At 49.6% G+C, this 22,130-nt stretch overlaps 1 protein-coding gene across 1 annotated transcript in view; it reads right to left on the bottom strand.

Annotated features, from left to right (window-relative positions):
* The window catches only part of LOC106750794 (ephrin-B2), a 63,953-nt gene extending 43,016 nt beyond the window's left edge, over positions 1–20,937 (bottom strand). The window contains exon 1 of the mRNA XM_014631374.1: positions 19,603–20,937. Within this exon, the coding sequence (XP_014486860.1) occupies positions 19,603–19,721 (119 nt within the window). The 5' untranslated portion in view covers positions 19,722–20,937. The remainder of the gene's footprint in view (positions 1–19,602) is intronic.
* Positions 20,938–22,130: the final 1,193 nt, after the last annotated feature.

Below are 22,130 nucleotides of genomic sequence, written 5' to 3'. Positions count from 1 at the left end.
GGGGGGGGGGGGGGGGACGGGACGATGATCGACGCGATATCGTGGCGCGTATCGTGAGTCCCTCGTTTCGGTAGAGACGCGGTCGGCCGTGGTGGAATCACAACGTATAACGCAGGAGGAAGGACGATGGGCCCATCGCCGGGGTGCAGCTGCCTCTTCTTCTGCAGCCGGGAAGCCGCATCTGCCGCTCTTCCTTCCCACCCCGTGCGCCTTCCTTCTTCTCATCCGCTACCCGGTCATCCTCATTTCAGGCCCGCGGCGCATTACGCGGCACATTTTCTCCGAGATGCTTTCTCACAGGACTCGCGAGATCTCAATGTCGAACGGCCCCGGCTGATCTCTCCCGAGTCCGCGTGCACGAGGAACACCCTCCGCTCTGGTAATAACATCTCTCGTGCGTGTTTCGGGCCGCAACACGCGCGTAATACGCAAAATATGTTCGCGGGCGTAAACGGTATGCGCGAGTCTCGGGTAACCGAGTATTTTGCATGAGTATCACCACGGAAAAGCAAGAGTGCTGAGCGGCGTTGAAATGAAAGCGAAACCCACGAGGACGTAATATTATGCTTCGCTAACGTAGCAGTGGTAGTAGTAACACACACCGAGATTGATACATATCCATCCGGCGGTTTATTAATGGCGTGGAGTGCTATCGCGTGGCGAAGCTGCCGATTGGATACATTAAAGATCGAATAAAAATAAACACGCGCGGCATTATCGAACGGTATTATCGATAGCATCGCTATAAGCCATGTCGCTGATGTAAGCTACTTTGTTATCGTGTTCTGAAGTAGAGAGGACGAATAAGAACAATGTGCGAAGCACACAGGAGCCCTAATTGAACGACTGCTATTGAAGATAACGCAAGATGAACGAGACGAGAGAGCGTCTCGTTACGTACTTAACCCTCGTAAGAGAAGGTAGGGATTATTTATGCGATCCCAGCAAGACGTTTATATGTAATATTATTTTAATATTTTCGAGAAATATATATTCTTGGTTTTTATTATCCCATATGATTCTTGTGCCCTTTCTTTGCTTTAATGCGTGACGTTTTAATGCATTACGTTTTAATCAGAGTGCAATTCATATACACGGAAGAGATATCGTAGTGAAAATTATCACGAAATTGTATAATGCCGGACCATACCGGAATTATAACTGAAATTTATTATATGTTGTAATCTATACTAATGTGTACAATGAAATATATCGCTAAAAATTATAGCATACATCATAATTTCAGTTATAATTCCAGCTATGGTCCAACATTGTAAAGTTTTGCGATAATCATTACTACAATATTTTCTCTGTATATATTTGGGTCACTCGTGACTCCACCATTCCGTTCTCGTCCTGCTACTCTACCTTTCTTTGTGAAAGATAAGAATGCATACATGCATTTTGCATTGGAGTTTATTCGATTTTGAGTCCCTTCCTCAAAAGAATTGCGTTAGGAGTTATTTCTGTATTCGGTGTCGTTTCTCAAGATGAAGTTTCCCGCTTGTACCTTGAATCGTGCGCTTCGATATGAGAAACCGCACGTTACAGTTCGTTTACATCTTACGGGAGATGAATCATCAGCAACGGCAATGAATCACACTTTGTACCCTGAACGTGAAAATATATGGTTTCTCCCATCCCCGACAGGTTCCCTACATTAATCCACCATCGTGTACTATGAAGAGGGCACGCGGAGTCGATCCGCAGACGTTTGTTCGCCGTCTCGAGGATAGTTCATCGAGAGTAAGGTGTTTGCTAGACGACGAGAAGAGAAGAGGACTCCCGGAGCGGGAGCTGCTCCATGTTTATCTTGCGCTTAAGTACACGTTAGTACACGTTATTCGGCGAGAACGCGTTCCGCGAAAGGGAAAGAGAGAGAGAGAGACCGGTTCACGCCATTGTATCGAACTTTAAGCTTCATTCAGCGAAACGTAAATCCCCGCCTCTCGGTCTCCATTCAAGAACGCGAATATAAGTCGCGCGCGCGGATACTTCAGCTGCACGAAAATCCCAGGGCTGCCGGTGCAGATGTAAACATACTGGAGTCTTTGAGGCAACTCATCCGCGCGCGCGACCCCGTGGTCTCGGGATTTTATAAAAGAAATGAATACCGGGGTATGACAAACGCGCCACTCCAGAATGATCCCCCGGATAAACGGTGTATCTGGTGCGTGCGACGGTGAGATTTTCGGCTTTTCGACTATTGTGCCACGAGGAACCAGTTTACCACGCGTTCGTCACCGGCAATGCTGACGATCTCGTTTCTCGACGGAGATATTTCATTCGCCGAGACATTTCGCGTCGGGAATATCGAGAAACCAAGGTGAGATGATATTCAATTTACAAGATCGAATTTCCATTAAAATACCGCACAGAGCACGAATATTTCGTTGCCGGGCACAGTTGGCTATTAATAGGCTTTTAGATTGATTAGAGTCACGCGATGTCGGCGCGCATCATCTTGCATCGAGAGAAAATTCGCGTCCATACTTTCACTGCATCGCGATTCTTAATATTCCTCGTCACTACCGCTAAGTCGGTACATAGACTATCGAGCGATACGTGGGAGTGTACTTATCCTTGTAGCCAGGCCAGGATGTGAGGGAAGGAGAACAGGATGCGGAGTTACCACCTCGGGGTAAGAACGTATCGTGGTGGAGAAGCAGCCGTTTATACATCGGTTTAGAGACCGAGGATGAGCGCGAGTCGCGGCGAGCCGAGAAAGAGAGGCGGACGGGGAAAATCGCTCCTCGCTCGATGGCGTACACATATGACGGGAAATTACCGCCAATTCTCGATAAGTTATCGACAATTTTAGAAGAATGCCGGCGGGAAGTGACGCCACGTCGCGCGTTCGTATCGAGCAAAACCGACAATTTGCCGGGCATTAAAGGCAACTCCGCGGCTCGATCGCGGCTTCGCCGGTGTAACGTCGCCGTTACAGATCGAGTCCGCGAGCTCTTCCGGTCGTCTCGGCGAGCAGTAAAACATCGACGAATTAACGGCACTTCTTGCCGGATCGTATCTTCGAGAGAGATGGTTCGCCATCCAAATTTCGTCAGCCCGAGCGAGCGTACGCGCGATCGCGAGGAAGTTATTAAGGCGACGTGGGGTATTACATTAAGGCAGATAAATGGTGAGATAGATAAGCACCGTAACGGCAACGATAGAGGAGGATTAAATTATAGCGCTACGCGGCTTAAAACTATTCATACCCGGGCTGAGGAAAAACAGAGGAGTAAATTACAGGCGAGCGTCTCTGTAATAAGGCACGCAGCGCGTGGACGTGGCCGCGGCTCTCGCCGCCGTTAATCGCGTCATTCGATTAGGACTTGATCGTCGCTGTAAATCCCACCGAAAGCGTGGCGACACGTGAAATCAGGGCTCGGCCCGTAATTCCCCGCAGGATTAATTTCCGGAGATGCGGAAAAGCGGTAAAATTCATGCAGCCGCCGCTCGCGAACAAACACGGACTCCGCCCGTATTTCTGTCGGAACCGCGAATTCGCCGGGAAATCACACCGGTTCCAGCCGACGTCGGAAAGAACTCGAGGAACAAACCGCGAGTACAGATTGAGGAGCGAGACGAGAAGTTGAGGGCAGAAAGTCTGAGACTTAATCTAAACTAGCCGGGCGGGTTCTCCCAGAGGCCCGCCCGTAATTAAATATTACAAATGATCGCTGGCTGCATCTCGAGGGTTTCTCCTTCTCGTGATGGCAACGGGCGAGAGAGAAGCGCGCTCGGTGCTTCTCCCAACACGGTAGACCATTCACGATCGCCCCGAAGGGAACTCTCCGTTCGGCCCGTGCAGGAGCGTAACTCGTTCCCGTCACGCTCCGAGCGGGCCCTTTAACGTGTGCTATGCGCGCCTAAATGAAGAAAATCGAGAGGAAATTAATGTCAGGCCGCGGGTAGATCTGACCTTTAACGTTTCACTCGGAACACGTGTGTAAGGCACGCTCAAACGGTGCCGTGAACGATCTAGGCTGACTGCGAAGAGTTGCTTAATTGGTGGCTGGCCTCATCAACGATTGTCGATAAAACGATTTTACCGAATGCGCGTTTTAGCATTCACGTTTTCTTCCACGCAATTCTGCATCTTTCTTTCATCTACTTCTGATCAGAGAGAGAGAGAGAGGCTTCATCGTAAAGCTGCTGACCTACACGACGCGTGAAATCTAAGAGAACGTGCTCACAGCGAACACAAACGTGATTCCACGTAACGTTCAGAAGTTCCAGTGAAAGACCGTGTTTCGTCATCTCTAGAGCAACGCGAAAATGATTCATCCCGGTGCGAGCGGTGCTCTATCAGCATTAGCGGAAGTCAGGCAGCGTGCAGATATCGAGCTGGTCTGACGAGGGCCCAACGTAACCCGAGCCCCGGATCTAAGGAGCTGCAGAGCGATGCTTGGTATATACGAACTAATCACCGTGAGAAGCCATCCTCCGCGGAAGCGCTTAATTACCATCGGCTTTCTCTCCCGATAGCGCGCTCGGGAACTTCGACCCTTTCGTGCCGCGCGAGATACGGAGGAACGGCCAGCTCTATCTAGATAGAGACGTAGTAAGCGGCGATCCGTATCGCCGACGTAGAAGACAATTGGAAACGAGATTTCGTAACGGCGACATAAACATAAAAGTAAATGATCGTGGCACGACGGCCGCGTAGACGCGGCCGCGGAATGCCGTTCTTCGTCTCTATCCCCGCGGGAGTCCCCCAACAACGTTCTCGTTGGATGAAAATTTTCATTCCCTGCGAACGCTCGCGGCGGCGATCTTCCGCCAACTTCCGCGAGCTGTTTCGCTTGCACACCATCGCGAAATCAACAAGGTGATTTAGCGGTCGTGTGTGTCGCGAGGAAAAGTTGAGTAGTAGACGGGGGTCTCTCTCTTGAGCGGGATAAAACGGCGATATTTTTCCGAAAATCGTCATTTAACGAGCTCTCTTATTCCGTTGAGTCGCGAGCATCGATCTTCGGAAATCGTATCGTACTTATCGTATCGGAGATACTCGTGAAATCTCTCAAAGAAAACGCTCCAGCCCGTAGGGAAGAGCACAAAGAGATTATATCGGTGGGCATTTCGATATCTATCTCGAACGCCTTACGAAACACGGTGAATCACCGGTCGATGGTAACATTAAACTCCATTGTGAAACTAAAGCCGATAAGTTTTTCCAAAGTCAGTTTCCCGTCTACACTTTATTAGTACACAGTATAACCGTGCGCGGCAGTTTAACCTATACACGCGATGATATCCGAGTGTCAGCGGCGGACGATGAAGTATTGTGAAATCTCGTACGAGGGAGAAAATAACGAAGGAGAACCGAGTACCTGGCGAGTTCCTATCGGGCGCATTCACCAAATTTCTCTGCCCATACGTACAAGCTGTCCTTCCCCCTCCGCCGAGAAGGAGAAATCCGATAGGATCGTCCCCTCCCCCCGTCGCTCCGCTGATGACGATCGCGACAGGACTTTTCCTTGTTTCGGTGGCCGGTGGGTCGCCGGAAAACACATGTCTCGACTACACGGCGTACACGATCGCTGGTCGACGCATTCCTCATCTCTTGTCAAGCAAGAATGGCTCGTATCCGTCGTCCAAGGCACGCGATTAAGAGAGAAAGAGGGAGAGGATCGTCGTCGTTGACGACCATCGTGGAAAAACAGGGCCAGATGGGAAGACCGACTCGAGGAGGGGAGAAAAAGGTGAAGGTGCAACGAGGTAGAAAGCGACCAGTCCGGGTATTCTATTATGCCGGGTTATCTAGATTATGGCATTCCTGCTTCGAGGAACCTGGAAGCAACTCGGGGTAGACGGGACGGGGTGTTGCGAGGCCAAACCCCAGTGGCGGCCCCCAGGTCGGCCCCTTCTCTCTCCTTCAGTACACCCTCGAATATCCATTAATCCTCCGCCGTCTCGAAAAGCCCGAAATTAAAAAAGGAATATGCATAGATATATGTATAAAAGGAGGTGGCAAAGAATTGAGGGAGAATCCCCGGAGAGAAACGGCCTGGCGCTCAGCTTGGAACAGATACTGTGCTTTCCATTCATTCATCCAGATACTCTCTTTCTTTCTGATTGTGCTTTGGAAGCTTCTAATAATTCGTTCGCGTTAGAGGATGCTTTAATGGACGATTATTCGCGGTGTCGCAGCACGCACAGCGTGTTGTCCATTACTTGAATTATAAGATTTTTCGAATTGTTATTTCGTTCCTGTCACGCGAAATGGCGCTGAATGCGACACCGAGAGGTGAAGATTAAAGATGTCCACGGCTCGACTTATATTGCTTCACGGTGGTCACTAGAGTTCGCAAATACTTTGGTCGTTAAAAAGAATTATGTTCGAAAATAGAAACGCAAACAAAAGAGACCCGGAGACGGCGAGGAAAGCCAGGTAGCGCAGGACTGTGTCCTTTGTTTCTGTATACCCCTCGTACCTTTATTATCTGCAGATTATATTACATCAGTGCATCTGCCTGGGAAATTTACAACCGCAGAGTGGTCGGCGCATGGACGTGAGAATAGGCATCTTACAAAATAGTTTCGGCAAGCAAACAAATTCGTGTCAATATGTCGATCCATTAGCTGGCAATTTTCCTTTAACTTCCGCCGGCGAGGGACCGGATACGAATTTATATCCCCGACGGTGCTATTAGCGTGTACTCGAGCAAGATTAATGTCAGCGCCAAGTGTGCTAGATAAGGCTGAGCAAATCTTTTCGCTTTCAAGAGATCAGGATGGAAGAGATAGGACGGACCATTTTTCGACGCATTTTCCGACTATGGCTTTTGAAAAAATAATTTGATAAATTTTATGTCGCAACCTGTGTGTATGTTCCTTTCTTATCTGATTCCGATAAAGATTGGAATTCACAGGTGTATCACCTGCTCCTTTTTGAGAGACCGTGTCTAACTACGAGATTAGTGCCGTTAAAAGCCGTATCGTAGTTATGGATTTCCTGATAATCTATATAGTCTATCTTCGAACTTGAACTTTAGATAAATTATTACTCAACATCCCATACATTCCATCTCAATTGAGGAGAAAAATTACAGCATAACTTGAAATGGCTAAGCACGTGCTTAGTTTGCCCAAGCGCGAGATAAGTCCTAGTAATGTAACTGTAAACGTAACTTGAAAGTGGTTTCGGTGCAACGGCCGGTCTCGTCGGTCCGAGTCTCATAACGCTGTCTGCCATGATTTCTGGTTGCCACAAGAGATGGCGTAGCATGTAGCTCCAGCGAGAATGCCGGGGGAGTTCGAGGACCTTCTCCGGTTCTCACCGAAGACACTTTCGGAAACAACAGCGAGCGAAAGACCAACGGTTGCGATTAACGTGTTGCGTCGCATTAAAATATTTTACGTTTTACGGAGAAACTTGTTCAACAAACAAATTCCTCTGCTCCTGATGAAATCAGCCTAAGCTATATATTCGGATTTCAGTCCTATTAGGATGGCGCGAACATTCACGCTGCGTTCGAAATGATTTTCGATCATTTTCACTTGATGGCAAGAGTTCGACGAATAAAACAATTTAATTTGTCGATTAATTCCTCACTTATTGATTAAACATAAGTTGATTGTTCTTTATTAAGCTTTAATTCACAGTCAAATTTTCTATCTAATTATACACACTAATATTGAATATTTTAGTTCTGATTTTCCTTAATTTGTCGCAAGAAAGAATTTCAGCGACATTTTCACGATCCTCCTGACTTTTTCCAGCATCCTCAGCAATTCATTGATTTTTCCCCCGATTTTAACAATCCTTAGGATTCGCGGCGACGCAACGGCCAAGGAAACGAGATCGGTAAATATTAAAGACTTCGGGGCGCGGCGAAATTTCAGCGTCGGCGGCACGGTCTCGACGCGCAGTACGGACTGCACTCGGGGCGCAAATTATCTCATTAAACGCTTCCCCGTTTCGAGGCCCTCCGCCTTCCGCGGCGCAACAAAGTGCAGCCGCAATAATTGCGACGTCATTCATACCCTCACAATGCCCGGCCCCAGACGAGAGTCACGTTGCGGCTGCGGCCGCGCGCGAAGACTAATCTTCCAGATACAGAAAGTAGTTCCCCGGGGCGACAAAAAGCAAAGCGCGCGCGCGCTCGGCCGCGTATACCTCAATTACACGAAGCCGAAGAGAGGAGATCGCACCTTGTGCAGCCCGAAAGAGGAACCTCGCGGTCTGTCCGGAGACCCGCCTCATTCGTACTCGGTCGAACGAATGTCGCTCTCTGCGGGATAACTCGACTGTGAATTGTACGTACACCGGCGTTCACAAGTTCTCGCACGCGGAGAAATTCAAGCAGATTTCCGCGGTAGGTAAGTTCGAAAAATTAACGCCGATAACATCACACGGCGTAATAACGAATGGGATTAGAAGGCGAATTGGATTTTAAATTGAAAACTCACCGCCCACTGATTCACTTCCATTTACTTCGACTTAATTTCCTCGCGAGAGTCGAGTAAATGTAACATTGAGAACGCGCGCGCGCGCTACGTTCTCTTCTTCTTTTCCTCTCTTTCTCTTGCCCCTCTCCCGCGAATTTAAGGGCTATTTGATGCGCGTTTCTCGGCCGGCCGTATTCGCGCGAACTTCTGAACGGTGCTGTATAAATGTACCACGGTGACGCACACGCACGTACGCGTTCACGGGCGCGATACGGCCGTGAATGCGCCGCTCATTACGGTATAATGGGTTATTTCGATCCTTCTCGAATTACCGAGTCGACAATGAGGGATTCGATTCGAGAAAGCCCGTTCCTCGCCCCTTGGGTCTTTGCGAGCGCTTTCGGATTGGTGGCGAGACGGAAGAAAGGACGAAACTGAAGAAGGACGAAACGAGGAAGCGTGGAGCATAGAAGCGGGACGGGCGGTAGGGTGGAAAAGAACGAAAAGGGACGCGCGGTTTCGATCGCACTGCTGGCAGAAATACGAAGCTCGAAAATGTCGAACGTGATAAATCATAAATATCTCATAGCGTTACTAATATACGCTCTCCAAAAATCGATTCGTTTATGGCCGCGTCTTAATTTCAATTATTGCAAAATAATTCGGAAATATGAGAATCGAAATAAATGAATCAACGATTACAAGACGTTTGTATGATACTTAATATATGTTCGATCCCGAGACTAGTACGACTCGGGAGAGCAAGGACCAAAGGAACAGTTACCGTTCCTCTCCGGTGCCTTTTATCCGGACGAAGGATTCCAAAGTGCAATCTCCTCCACGGTTTCGCGAGCGAAACGTGCACTTATACGCACTTCACGCATTCTCTCCAGCCGGTGTGTCCACCCTCGTTCCACGCACAGAGTCCGTTGCTTCGCGCAGGCGAGCACACACGAGCCCCCGCCGCGACGTTCTCGCCGACACCGAGAGCCTTAGAAATCACCGAGTCTTCCGGGTGTGACGGAGCGGAAATCGCTATTGTGTCGCGCCACGGCTCTTCGCTCTTCGCGCACGACTCGCGCGCGAAGAGCGAAGAAAGAGGAACGGATCGCCGCGCGCGCTAGGGCCGAGGGCTCTCTCTCTCGCTTTTCTCTACGCCATGGCAATCACGAGGGGCGGCGAGGACGAAGGGCAACGTTTCATCGGCCGGCGCGGCGAGACGATTGCGCTCGCACGCTCGACGTTTTGCTCGTCGAGCGGGCCGCATGAGAAATTCTGTGATTAGACGTTCCGATCGCGAGAGATTCGCGCGCACGAGCCAATCGATTCTTACGCTCGCGTGTGAATCGCGCCACGCTAGAACTCTCCGCTCCGTAACGGAGAGAAACAACATAAATCAAAACTCATTTATGATAAGTCTGTGCGAGCTCTCTCAAGTCGAATCAGTGAAACGGTATTTGTACCGATAATCAGTGAGAGATTCGCTCATTTTTCAAGGAAACATTTCTGTTTAGCTCATTTGTCTGATACGGAGGAAAATCATTTGTCGACACGAAAAATTGTACGTTGTCGCAAAATCTGACTATTACTAGTTAATATGTATACAGCAATATGATTTGTTAAGAGTACTGATTGCCATTCGTTGGATTATTTTGCTGAATCTACAAATTATTTTGCTGTAAGAACAAATTAATAAATGTAAGAAAACAGTATTTCGTTCTAACAGCAAATTAATATGTTTATCCTAAGGGCAAATTCATTCAGCAGGATATTTTACATCCTGGCAACAAAATTGTAAAATTATTATCAACACTTTAAGAATGATTAAGATAATAAATAGGAGTAGCAAATAATGTCTTTTTCACTGTTTCTTCAGTCAAATTTCCCTGATGAAAATAGTCGCTGCTATTGACAGACATGTCAGCGAAATTTCACTGATTCACAGTTCCACACTTATAACCATGACATCTGGTGAATATTGACTACTTCTCAGTTATGATATACTGCTTGTACACTTTAAAGAGAAATATTCCCGGCATATCGTAGAGCGGGATTCAGTAACAGCGCGCCGAAACTCGAAAAAGATGGTCCAAGACCAAACTACCAATTATCGACCGTGAATTTCCCGCAATTAACGTCGCCGATTACGCACCTCGATCCAGTGACCGAATTATCGCGGTGGATTTCGCAAGAGACCTTCGAGAAGAGAGCGCGGCGTATTCTGCACGCGTCGGACAGCGAGCGGAGCTCGTCGATGCGGTCGCTAATTGGGCCAATGCGCCATCGAGCGTCTTCTCTCGCGAGTTCCCGTGGGAATGAAATTATCCCGCGCGCTCACGTGCACGCATGTGCGCACGCGTGTGTGCGTGCGAGGCATCGAGATGCATCGGCGGCGAGGTGCATCCGCGTGCGCGCGCCGGGCCCGCAATTATTTTAAGTGCGCGCGGCGATATCCAAGTAGCTATTAATGACGTTCCCGCAGACGGAATCGCGTGCCGACCCCGGATGAAACAGCCGCACGACGGAGGAGACACACGCACGTACGTGCGCGAGAGCACACGTGGGCGTGAATTAATCGGCGTAATAATGACTGTTACAGTACGCCGAGTTCCGGCGATATAGTTTTTCTTCGGGACGTCACCCGCTGAGTCGCGAGGTTTCGGTTACCGGAGATCGCCCGCCGATGTAACCGTTAATAATCCCGGCGATGCGTCCCGTATCTCGCGAGACGGTGCGTGGTTTTTAACATTACGGCGAATTTATAACCGAGATCTGTCCCGGTCGGTTATTGATGTCGTACAATCGAGACACTCGGTGCGCGTTCGGCGCCGTCGTTCGCTCGAGAACGCGCGGTTATAATTGTGAAAAATCGCGAGTTATCGCCGGGAAGACCGCTCGTGGACACATAATCGGGGGACACAGAGAATTATCGTAATAAATTACACCTCTCGATTGTAATGGATCCATCTCAGGATGAGTGAAATCTTGACACTTGGAAAATTGTAGCCTACGCGCAAGGGTACTAATCACGCTGATGCGCAATTACACAAAATCGAGGGAGTGTGTAATTAATAAATACATTTTGACGGATGAGTTGTTGGCATTTTCAATCATGCTTAACATTTACGCAATGATTACATCCAATTATAATCGCGAAAGGTCAGGCGTAATTCATATTCACGAACGGCGCCGGAGAATCACTTCTAATGACAATCGCGAGAAAAAAGGAAAAGAAAAAGCAATCGTAATATCTGATAACTCAATTAATCTGGCAGCCGTGACGTTCCGTATTAGAGGAGACGGTTTACATTTACGTAATTACATCCCGCGTATGAAACCGACACCAGCGCAGCCCTTACAACAGGTCAGACACGCGGAACGTTATTGTGCACGCCACCCTCTCGGTAGTAACGGACACGGTCGACTGTGCGTTCACAGCGTAATGTGGTACGACACGAAATTAGGCACGGCGTAAATTCTGCCGACTGAGTGGTCGCGCGCGTTTTATGGATTACACGGAGCGCGACCTGCGAGTCGTAACTGCGACGGCGGGGACTACTATTTGGAACACCGAGTGGTGCGAGCCCTTCATCTTCCCGACTGTGTGGGTCACGGGGCTCTCTGACAGGAAGCGGCTGCGACGACACTCCGCCGATTACGTTGCGCTGTGACTTTTCGTTTCTGCGGGTATCGCCGAGCGCGGCGTCGAGTTTCCAGACATTCCTGCCGCCTTAATTAACCGTAACACGCTGCCCGGTAATGTACGACGGTACGGACTTCTTTTTTCCGTACAACGCTCCCGCACGACGACTCCGACTGGCTCCGGTGCGAGCTCGTTGCCGGAGCAGAAAGTGCCATCGGAACGGATTACGCCAATATGGAATGACGATTAGCGGGTGTGGCTGTCGGGACTTCCCTTTTTCTTCCCTTTTTTCCCACCGTACACGAACGGGTTCATAAAGTGCCGCGCGAATTGGCTGCGAACGGTGAGAGCGCGCGGAACCAGTTTCCTGAATTACAGGAAAACGCGCGTTGCGCTGGGCTGCGCGTTCGATCCCCTCCGCTCGTTTTCTCATCGATTCAACAATGAATATCGAATGATCGAGGAATTCTAACGGTAACTGGGAACTGGAGCGACACGGCTCGAAAGTAGAAAGGTACGTGGCGTTTAAATATAGAATACGCGCCCTTCTGCGCTTTAATGCCGCGTGGTGGTTATTGATACGCGATACAGCGATCGCAGCTCTCGCGATCTATTTCACAAGTTCACCTCGCTCCTTTATTGACAGCGGGTCGCTTATCTGGCTTTCAGCCACGAAATCCGGCTTTTAATGAAGAAACAAAAAGTTTACCCGACACCGTCGATTGTTCGTCGAAGTAACGATTTCATCCAGCTACGGCGGGCTACATCGTCGTAATGAAGCGAGCGCTGCACCGGGAATCACAGTAGCGCGTGTATCGCGCGCGCTTACATGTGTTTCGTAAGAAAAAAAGTGTTATACGAATAAATAAGCCTCTAAACGAGTTTATAATGACGAGAAGTTTCCGCTTATACTGCCCGCCGCTCGATCGGGGAGAACGGGCACACAGGAAGAAGGTGTCTCCTCGCAAGTTCACGAAGATATTTACGCGCTGTCCGCGCACTCGTAAATGTCGCCACGGTGTCTCGTTTCCTCGGGTGGGAACACTGACGTGACAGCCCGTTAGGCTTTAATGATGAATAATTAATTTGCGGCTCGTTAAGCCGGCACGCCGGCCGGCCGGGCCGCCGTTTCTCGCACGCGGACTTCACGGACGCTCGTAATCGCCCTAATAGGTTGTCCTAATGACAGCGCGTCGTCCGAATTATATTTTTACTTCTCGCTGTAATCACACGGTATCCGCCACGCGCGCACACATCAACGCGAGCTCCTCGCTCTTAGGCATCATCGCGAGGAGTCCTTCCGCCTCGCACGGATCTTTCTCTCTCTCTCTTTCTCTCTCTCGTAGGGTAAGAAGCCTCGCGCGCGATCCCGTAAGTACGCGGCCGGACGATTATCGCCGCGCGGACTCACCTAGGAATTTTCAATTTTCGAGACGAAGGGTAGGTGCTACTTTGCTGGGGGAAACTGCCGATTTAGGGACGCGCGCTCGTGCCTCTAAGTGTACGGGGTTTCACACCGTTCGTAATCATAGCCTGCGGCGCGAAGCTACCGGCGTGCGACGCGCCGCATCTTCTCCCCGACCCTTTCTCGCCGACTGCGAGCGAGTTCGCTCGCCGGCGAGCCGATCATCTCGGCTCTGACCTGCTTTTGCTAATAAACGACGAGGAGAGGTGATTGGTAACATCGAGCTACGGTCAAAGTTCAAGCGAGGAAACTTTAATCCCTCGGTCAGCGGACACCAGTCGTCTTCCTGGTATGTACGTAGTCTCGGAGTCGTGTATCGAGGAATAAATCGATGAGGGATTTGACGCTGCGAGGTGGAAATGTTAATAGGAATTATCGGGTTGATCGATGTATCAATTCACGTTAAGCAGCAACAGCCACGTTTATATTAAGATCGTCGGCGTAGAAGCTTTGCGAAACTTTGCTGAATTATCACGTTATCTTGCGCACTTTCGTCCTCTTTTCCGGCGTGTAAAATCTCCGGGAGACGCGAGGAACGCGCGTCACCTAATGGTGACGTTTGAGATTCAGATATGAACATTTTTACGCCTATGTCCTGCCGTTCACCCCGTCGTGACTTGAACGTCCGTAGTAGGTTTCCGCGTGATTCGCTATGACGATAGTGCGCCTGGCGATAGTTATTTCCACGAATCGACCGGCGAATTCTCAATCTTCAGGAACGAAGGGTACTAGTTTCCTCGGGGAAACCGCTGATTTGCGGTCGCTGTAAATCGATGTTGCTTTAATACTCGGTGTTGTAAAGCGCCACAGCATCCGAGGTATGAAGGCAGATAATAGGAAGCTTCTGCGGCTTTCAAAAACGAGCTTCTCGCCGCGCACACCGCGGCAATTTAATAACGGGACCGCGACGGGACCGTGCTAAAGTGTAATGGATAGCCGCGTTTTCGTGGAAAATTAATAATTTCCTGAAGGACGCTCTTAAACGATCGCCACTCAACGATGTTAGATTCTGCAGTCGGGTGACGCGAAGGGAAAATTTGCGATGTTGCGTTTGGCTGTATGTTAAGCTAGTCCGCTTACAATGTGTATAACAATTCGACGGATCAGGTGTGTCGCGCGTTACCTAGACATAGACGCGTGTTCGCGGAAAGAGACGTGTCGCGACACGGCGTCGTTTGGACGGGCAGATTTTACTATACGAATTCTTCGAATGACGCAGTCGACAATGACGCATTTAGATCCACCTACTAAGCATATCCCAACGCTGGCAATTCCGGCGATATGACGAATAAACCGCGGTCGCGAGTTCCAAGTATTCCGGCGTGGTCGTTTGGTATCGAGCCAACACGCTCGCCATTCATTAAGATTGCTCATAGCAACGTTGAAATCTGACATATCGGGCGTAATAATCGAACGAAAAACTAATCCTAGAACGGGGTTCGCAGTGTTGTCGTCCAACTCGAAATTCGATACTTATACGGAGATATCGTCTACATTCACCGACTTATGGCGAAGAAAGACAGACGATGTTGTTACAGCTGCCACGAATATCACCATTTCATCGCGGCAACATAAAACAACGTTATGAACGTTATGAGCCAATAACAGTTTAGGACAAGTTTTTCACAATATTTTTATTACATCTCGCATAGAAAATTTCTTGAGATCCGATGGGGTCCGACTTCTTAAAATAATGATCGATTCTGATTAGAAAATCTACGCAGGTTTTGATTAAAAATGTAATGCTTCAAGCATGTACAATTCTAAGTGGGAAACTTAAACAGATTCTATTTAGTCAAACATTTCCCTACAGATTTTTTTCTGATTTCTATTTTACACGAAATTGAATAAAATATACTAGTATATAATAATTATTAAAATACTTATACACACACAAAAGTTATGCGTATATATTAAGCATATAATAACATTGAAAATGTAATTCAGCTTGTATTAATCTTCTAATCTAATATATTCAGTAAAATTATCACTCGACTCTGGCAACGATGGTCGTACGCCGCAGCGCATAGCCAATCAGCATCGTGCTTCACCCATGTTTGGAATAAAAATGTGGTTTTTTTCTGATTGATATCATAATAGGACAACTTATCTTGGGATAACTTTGGGTATTTTAATGGGAATCTATGTCGAATATGGGAAAATCTGAGAAAATTCCTATGCGAGATATTGGTCTCTTCATACAAGTCAAGTTTTTTACATTTTTAATTATCACCGATGCAAAGATGAATAAGAGCATTTTCACTTCAGAAAAAAAAAAGAAAAAATGATAACATAGAAAGAATAGAAAAGTACCATGAGTGTAAATAAAAAGAAGAGACGATAACTAGAGATGATTGTTAGTTGTCATCGAACCCAATAGAATTATCTCTGATGTCGACAAAGAGAGAGAGAGAGAGAGAGAGAAGAGAATGAAAGAGGAGCAGAGAGTTCAATAATCTAGCAGCGCGTATCTCGTTGCCGGCATTGAAGTCTCCAACAGCGATGCGACGCGACTCCTCGTCGCCGCTCGTGTTTTCGCTCGTCGCGTGGAAACGACACGCGGAGAAAGAGGAACGCACACGGATGCATGTCACTACTACGCACCGCTACAACACGAAGAGAGAAGTCTCGTCTGAGTATCTCATGTATCTGACTTGAAAACGCGACACGACGACATGACTGTCGTAATGACTGCCGCTGTCAACCGTTTGCGCAACGCAACTGTGTGTGCTTTATGCTGTTTTCTTAATTTTTCTTTATTTCTATTTTAAATAAACCGCACAGAGAGAGAGAAAAAGAGGAGCGATCCTTTTCGGAGAGCATCCTCGAGAGAGGCCAGTAAAATGTCGGAGCTTACGCTTCGTGGCGATAGTCGCATCCTCGTTGCGACGATCGCGGAAGCAGATTTATGATAATCAAGCGGCATCGGTCGTCTCTCTTTCTCTCGTTACTTCGTTCCGTTCGCGTCTTCTCGCGGCGCGGCCGACAGCTTTCTTAAAACGAATTTCGATTTCCCAATAAGAGGCCGAGATTTACGGCCTCCCGTTTCGCCCGAGCGCCTTTTTTGCGTCTTGTCACGTCTCCCTCTCCCCGGCCGATGCCTTTTTTTCGGGCCCCGTGAAGGAGGTGCGCGCTTTTTTACTGCCCCTTCGTACGTCCCACAAGGAGGACGGCCTGACAGCGTCCCTCTCCTGCGCGAAATGGATTCTCGCACGTATGCGAGCACAACGCTCGTTCGCTCACGCACGCACTCACACACTCACTCATTCACCGACCACAGCCTCGTAACCGACTCGTAATGCACGCGCGACTCCGAGGTGATCGTCAAAGTCAGGTAGACATGCAGGGTAAATTGAGAATAGAGCGCCCGGATTTTGCTTGTGTCAGCGACACCCGAAATACGCTGCAAAGCGACAATACCGTCTCGTTTCCTTTTCAAGCTGAAGTCGGAGCCCGCGGGCAATATAAAATTCTGTCTTGTCATGCAAAGTCAATCGAGGGGCGCGAGAGTTCAGTTTTGCAGACGCAAGTTCACTGTCGCGAGAGCGAAGAAACGGACGCGCGTTCGATAATTAGAGGTGCGCGCAATTGAGATTTTTAGACGTGATTAAAGGTTAATAAGTAGAAGAAGGAGCGGCTCCGCACATCGAAGATCGACGCGACGTTGAAGGCAGCAGTCGCCGCGTCGGACGTTAATTGACGTCGTTAATTGCGGCCGTTAATTGCAGTCAGTCGAAGCCGGGGAGGGAAATTGGCCGGTTTCTTTCCGCGGTGCAAAAATGGAAACGTTACACTCGTTAAGCGGCCGGATTCGATGCGAAACACGAGTAGCACGAGCGAATGGAGCCAAGAGGACATACATCTCTCGTCCCGGGACGAGGGCAAAAAGTCCCTCGCGAATTACGCAGGCCGCTTCACACCAGACGAAAGAAATCGTCGGAATAACGAGGTACGTATAAGGCCCGTGTTTCCTTATGCAAGAAAAAAAAACGGTAGAAAGGAAAAGGAAGAAAAAACGCTACGAGGCTGCTGCTGCCACCGCGGTGGTTAACCTTACCGCGTAGTTATGCAAGCCGGACGGGAGTCCAGAGCTAAGAAGTCGGTCACAATGCAGCACTTATATACACGCATTATATATACATATATATATATACACACACACATATATATGTGCATGCATGCGCAATTCATTGCAGTTTTGCACCGCCACTCTCGGTCTTGGAAGGAGTCGTGTTCGGTCGCCTCTTATCGATCAATTACCGCTAAAGAGCGCTGCACGCCGCCACTCGCGAAAGATATGTCGCATTAGGGAAAGACACATTAGCGGTTAGGCCGTAGCAAGGCGATATCGTTCGCACAATCGAGGATTAAGCGGGACCGCCGAGCTTGCCTCGCGGTATTCTTAATAACGGAGATTTCTCCGCCGGTTACGGGACGTGGCGCGAACGAACGACGACATGCCGAAAGCAGCGCAATTCCGAATATTTCCAACGTCGAGACCGTACATAAAATCGTCATCGTCGAAATCTTGAAGCGTCTCAACTACGAGATTCTCAGTCCGCGACTTCTAACTTTTTAGCCGACAATTCCGAAAATTTCGGCTCGCTCGGTTCAGAGATCTGAAACTTTCAGTTACGGAATTTTCGATATTTAAAAGTTTCGCCCACTCCTCTCTCTCTCTCCCCCCCCCATCGCAGGATTGTTCCTTTTTCGTCAATCACGGAATCGCTCACCACCACACCGTTACACGAAACTTTCTTCAGGATTTGCATCGTGCGCTTCGCGGCGATGCAACAAAACACGTTCGCGCGCGACTGCAACGTCGGTCTACAATATTGCGCCTGCCATAATCCCGGCGCAGTTCTGACACGTCGCTTCCGCCTCTCTTTTTCTCCACGATCGCCTGCAATTTGGACGTCACGAGGAAACGCCGGTCGGGATCGGCCAATTCGCCGGGCGCATTAAAGTCGTACGTACACACGGCCGCGCCGCAGCAATTTTGGCAGACGCGATACCACGCCCGGCGCGATAAAAGCACGCCGGAAGTGGAGAGGGCGAGACCCGAGGGGAGGGTGGCTGTTATTCGAAACGACGACGCCGGTTCCGCCGTGAGAAATCGATTCGCCGGCAAAATGCTCGGCCGCGAGCACTCGGGCGACTTTAAACGTCTTGGCACGCGCGCCAAACGCGATATAGTTCTCCCTCGCGCCAGTCACTAACGACAAAGGAAAAGACCGACACGTCGGACGAGAGAGGAATAGCGGAGAAAAGTGCAGGCGTGGAGAGAGAGAGAGAAAAAAATCGAGATTTGTCACGATCATGAATTTTACGGAGGGTTTTAAGAGATGTCGCTACGTGAACGGGCCAAGTCGATTCTGCGTTCAAACTCGTTCACAGATGGCTGTACGAGGATAATTCTTTTTTACGGGAAGATGTAGGGCATATGGATTCTAACATCGGGACCCGTATTCTCGTTGAATATTTAGCACTATTGGATTTTGACTCCACATTTAGGTTCATCACGGATCGAAGTCAGACAGCCATTCCGGGGCTAAATTTGTGGGGTCTTTAATGTCTGATCCGTTCGAACTAATTTCAGCTTAAAGGAAAAGTTCATATGCGCGGAACCTAATTCGCGGAAATCTGTAACATATTTTACAAAAATTACCGTCCACGCGCCAGAGATTTCGTAAAAATAAAAAAAAACGACCGATTTCTGCGAAGTAGGATTATTTCCAGAGAGAAGAGAATTGCCACGGAATTTAATCGTTCCCATCAATCGAGATTTCGATCGAAATGGAATTTCACCGGTCGTTATTCGTTTCGACGAGCGTTCCGTCGCGATCGCCGCGAATCGATCACATAATTCGCACCGAGCGTTCTCCACTATTCTCAACCGACCGCATCCCGTCGCACTGGACGAACATACGCGATCACGAATTCCCGTGAAATTTTCACTTCTCCATTCTCGTTTGGTTTTTCTTTCACTCCGCGGCATCGCACTCGCGGATTATGTGATCGATCGATCGGCGGTAATCGCGACGCGATAATCGCGGCAAAATCAACGCGGTAAAATCACACTCGGACGCGCACTTACATGGAATTGGTGGTGTTCCAGTACATGGTGATCGTTTTCGCGCAGTTGCTCACAGTCGACAGTAGAACCGTTTGCAGGCACACGAGGAACACCAGAGTCACGAAAGACGTGGAAACCATGGTAACAATGTGGACGACGATCAGCACCGTCACCACGGGCACCCGGATTCGATGACCGACACGAACGGCACCCGCACTTTCGCACCCGCCGACCTCGCTGCAGTCGTCCACAACCACCTACTACTTCTTCCACCACCGTCGTCGCACCTCCACCACATCCACACTCCACTTTGACCGTGTGATCGGAAAGTCGCCGGATCCTGCGACACTTTTCTCGTATCCCCCTTATCCACTTTATCGAGGGCGACCTTCTGTCACTTACACCGTCATCGCGGACTCTCACGATCTCGGAGAGAGCGCCGATGCTCGTCGAGGATGACGCTCTGCAGTATGATTTTTTTTTTCCACGATTCTCGGCGGTTTCCCACGATCCCCCGAAGAAATCGGTGGGCGCGCTTCACCGGCGCGAAACTTCCGTCACAGATTCAATCTGTCAGCGAAGCACCGACCTCGAGCGTCTCGAAGTCGTAATGATCAAATTCGATTCGCCTCTCTCGGCGCGTCGTTGTCGGTAGTGTCCGAGATAGCGCCGGTCCCATGGATCCAGCCCGTGTTTATCCCGCCTGGAGCACAGCTCGCCAGGCTGCTCATTGGTTCGGGTTTTCCCGGAATTTTCTCGGAAACAAAAGCGACGCTGCTACCGATCGTTTTCGCGATACCGCCGACGCTACGAGTGCAGCGCGTTGTCAGCCACACCACCGTCGGAGCGCGCGGCAACTACCCGTCGGTCGCCGTCGAGCTAGCGAACGCACGCGACAGCAGGTCGCATCTCGTATCGGAAGTTCCCAACGGAGATCAAGAACGCGCGAATCTCGCGTACCCCGTGTCGACACTAGACTCGCGAATCTACACTTCTCGTGCGCGCCGTGTATCCGTGTGTCGAGAGACGGATAATCGATACTCCGATTCGATGTTACTTCGACTGTCGGCAGTAGCACGTCAAATCTCACTGTTGGGTACACTGGGATCTCACGGTGGTATTATCCTTTTCGGCGGCGAACACTTGCAGTATCCTGTGTAGCAGTCGTCGTGTCGCACTTTGGCTAAAAGTCGCACTCCAACATTCCCACCGTACTCCGGAGATGGTTCGAAAACGTACGATCGAACGATGCGGTTACACACGAGTATCGCGACTCTCACGCGGCGCGACGTTCAAGTCGGTTAGTCGGGAGTTTCGCGAGCTGCCGGGGTTGCGCTTCGTGACGAACTGAGCGAACGCCACCTCACTGCTCCGTGTCGCGGACGCGTCTGTCGACCGAGCGAGCCGTCGCGGCCGTTCGTCTCGCGTCGGTAGACTCGGCTGGCTGAGGGGAGCACCGAGCGTCGACGGAATCGCACGAAGCCACCGCCGCTCTCGCTTCGGTCGTGTCTCTCGGCAGCAGCGACTCCGGCGCGACGGTATTACGCCGCTTGCTCGCGAGACGTGAGTTTTGGAGCGGTTCTTCTTATCTCAATGTTAGCGCACGCCGCTCGACGTCGTTCCTGAGGCGAGCACGGTTACGGCGACACCGCTTTTTCCAAGTACGTCTTCTCATGGCTATTCACTTATATTCGAATATCCGCCGATCTCTCGAACGGAGCATAAGTACGCGAGGAGTGTGTATACACCGATGCTCCCGACGCGTTCCGCTTTAAGTTCTAAGAAATACGACTGCTCGGTCGAACGACTGATTCGCGGAATCCGTCCTGGAAGTAAGATGCGTTACAGCTCCGAAAACTCGGGCTCATTCCTGCGGTTCTAAAGCCCGAGCATTCTATACGCGCCGTTTCGTCTCACTTATTTCCATACGACAAAATGGCATCTATCTCCATTTTGGACACTGATGTCGGCCATGATTTCTAACGGCTTTTCATGATACGTACGTTCAAGGAACGTCGAGTCAATGAGAGAGACTCGAGTGGTGGTGGAGAAAGAAATACGATCTTTCGTGTTATTTCTCACGACGTGAAGTGTGTCCCGCCTCTCGATGTTTTGTTATTCCGTTCGGACGCACGGCTGACACAAAGTACATCAAACAAGTCACCTTGACTGCCGTGTCGTGCGTCATTTCGACTGCGACAGTATTTCGCGAGCTCAAACGCCCCTCCGTCGACAAGCTCCCGGGAGCGTGGAAAGCGCAGTTTGACACTCATTAAGAAAAGCAACCATCGTGATGAATTCGCCCCGGCGGTCGGCGGCCGCGTAACTCACCAGGAATTTAATTTCGGTGGTGCGAAGCTCGCGAGAGAGAGAGAGAGAGAGCGCGCCATTCTCAAGCGAGTTTGGGCGCACTGATTACACCGGCGTCCCTTAAGCCTCATTACCACCGTCCAAAATTCCCGGCCCGCGCGACTCAAGCGAGGCGAGAAATACGGCCGAGAAGGAACGAGGAGGACTGTCGCTTCGACTCTAGCGAGCTATGAATTAGC

Source organism: Dinoponera quadriceps, unplaced genomic scaffold (genome assembly GCF_001313825.1).
Source record: "Dinoponera quadriceps isolate SergipeBrazil2010 unplaced genomic scaffold, ASM131382v1 scaffold5021, whole genome shotgun sequence".
Taxonomy (NCBI): domain Eukaryota; kingdom Metazoa; phylum Arthropoda; class Insecta; order Hymenoptera; family Formicidae; genus Dinoponera; species Dinoponera quadriceps.
Note: the sequence above shows the minus strand (reverse complement) of the source record. Positions and strands in the feature narration are given on the sequence as shown.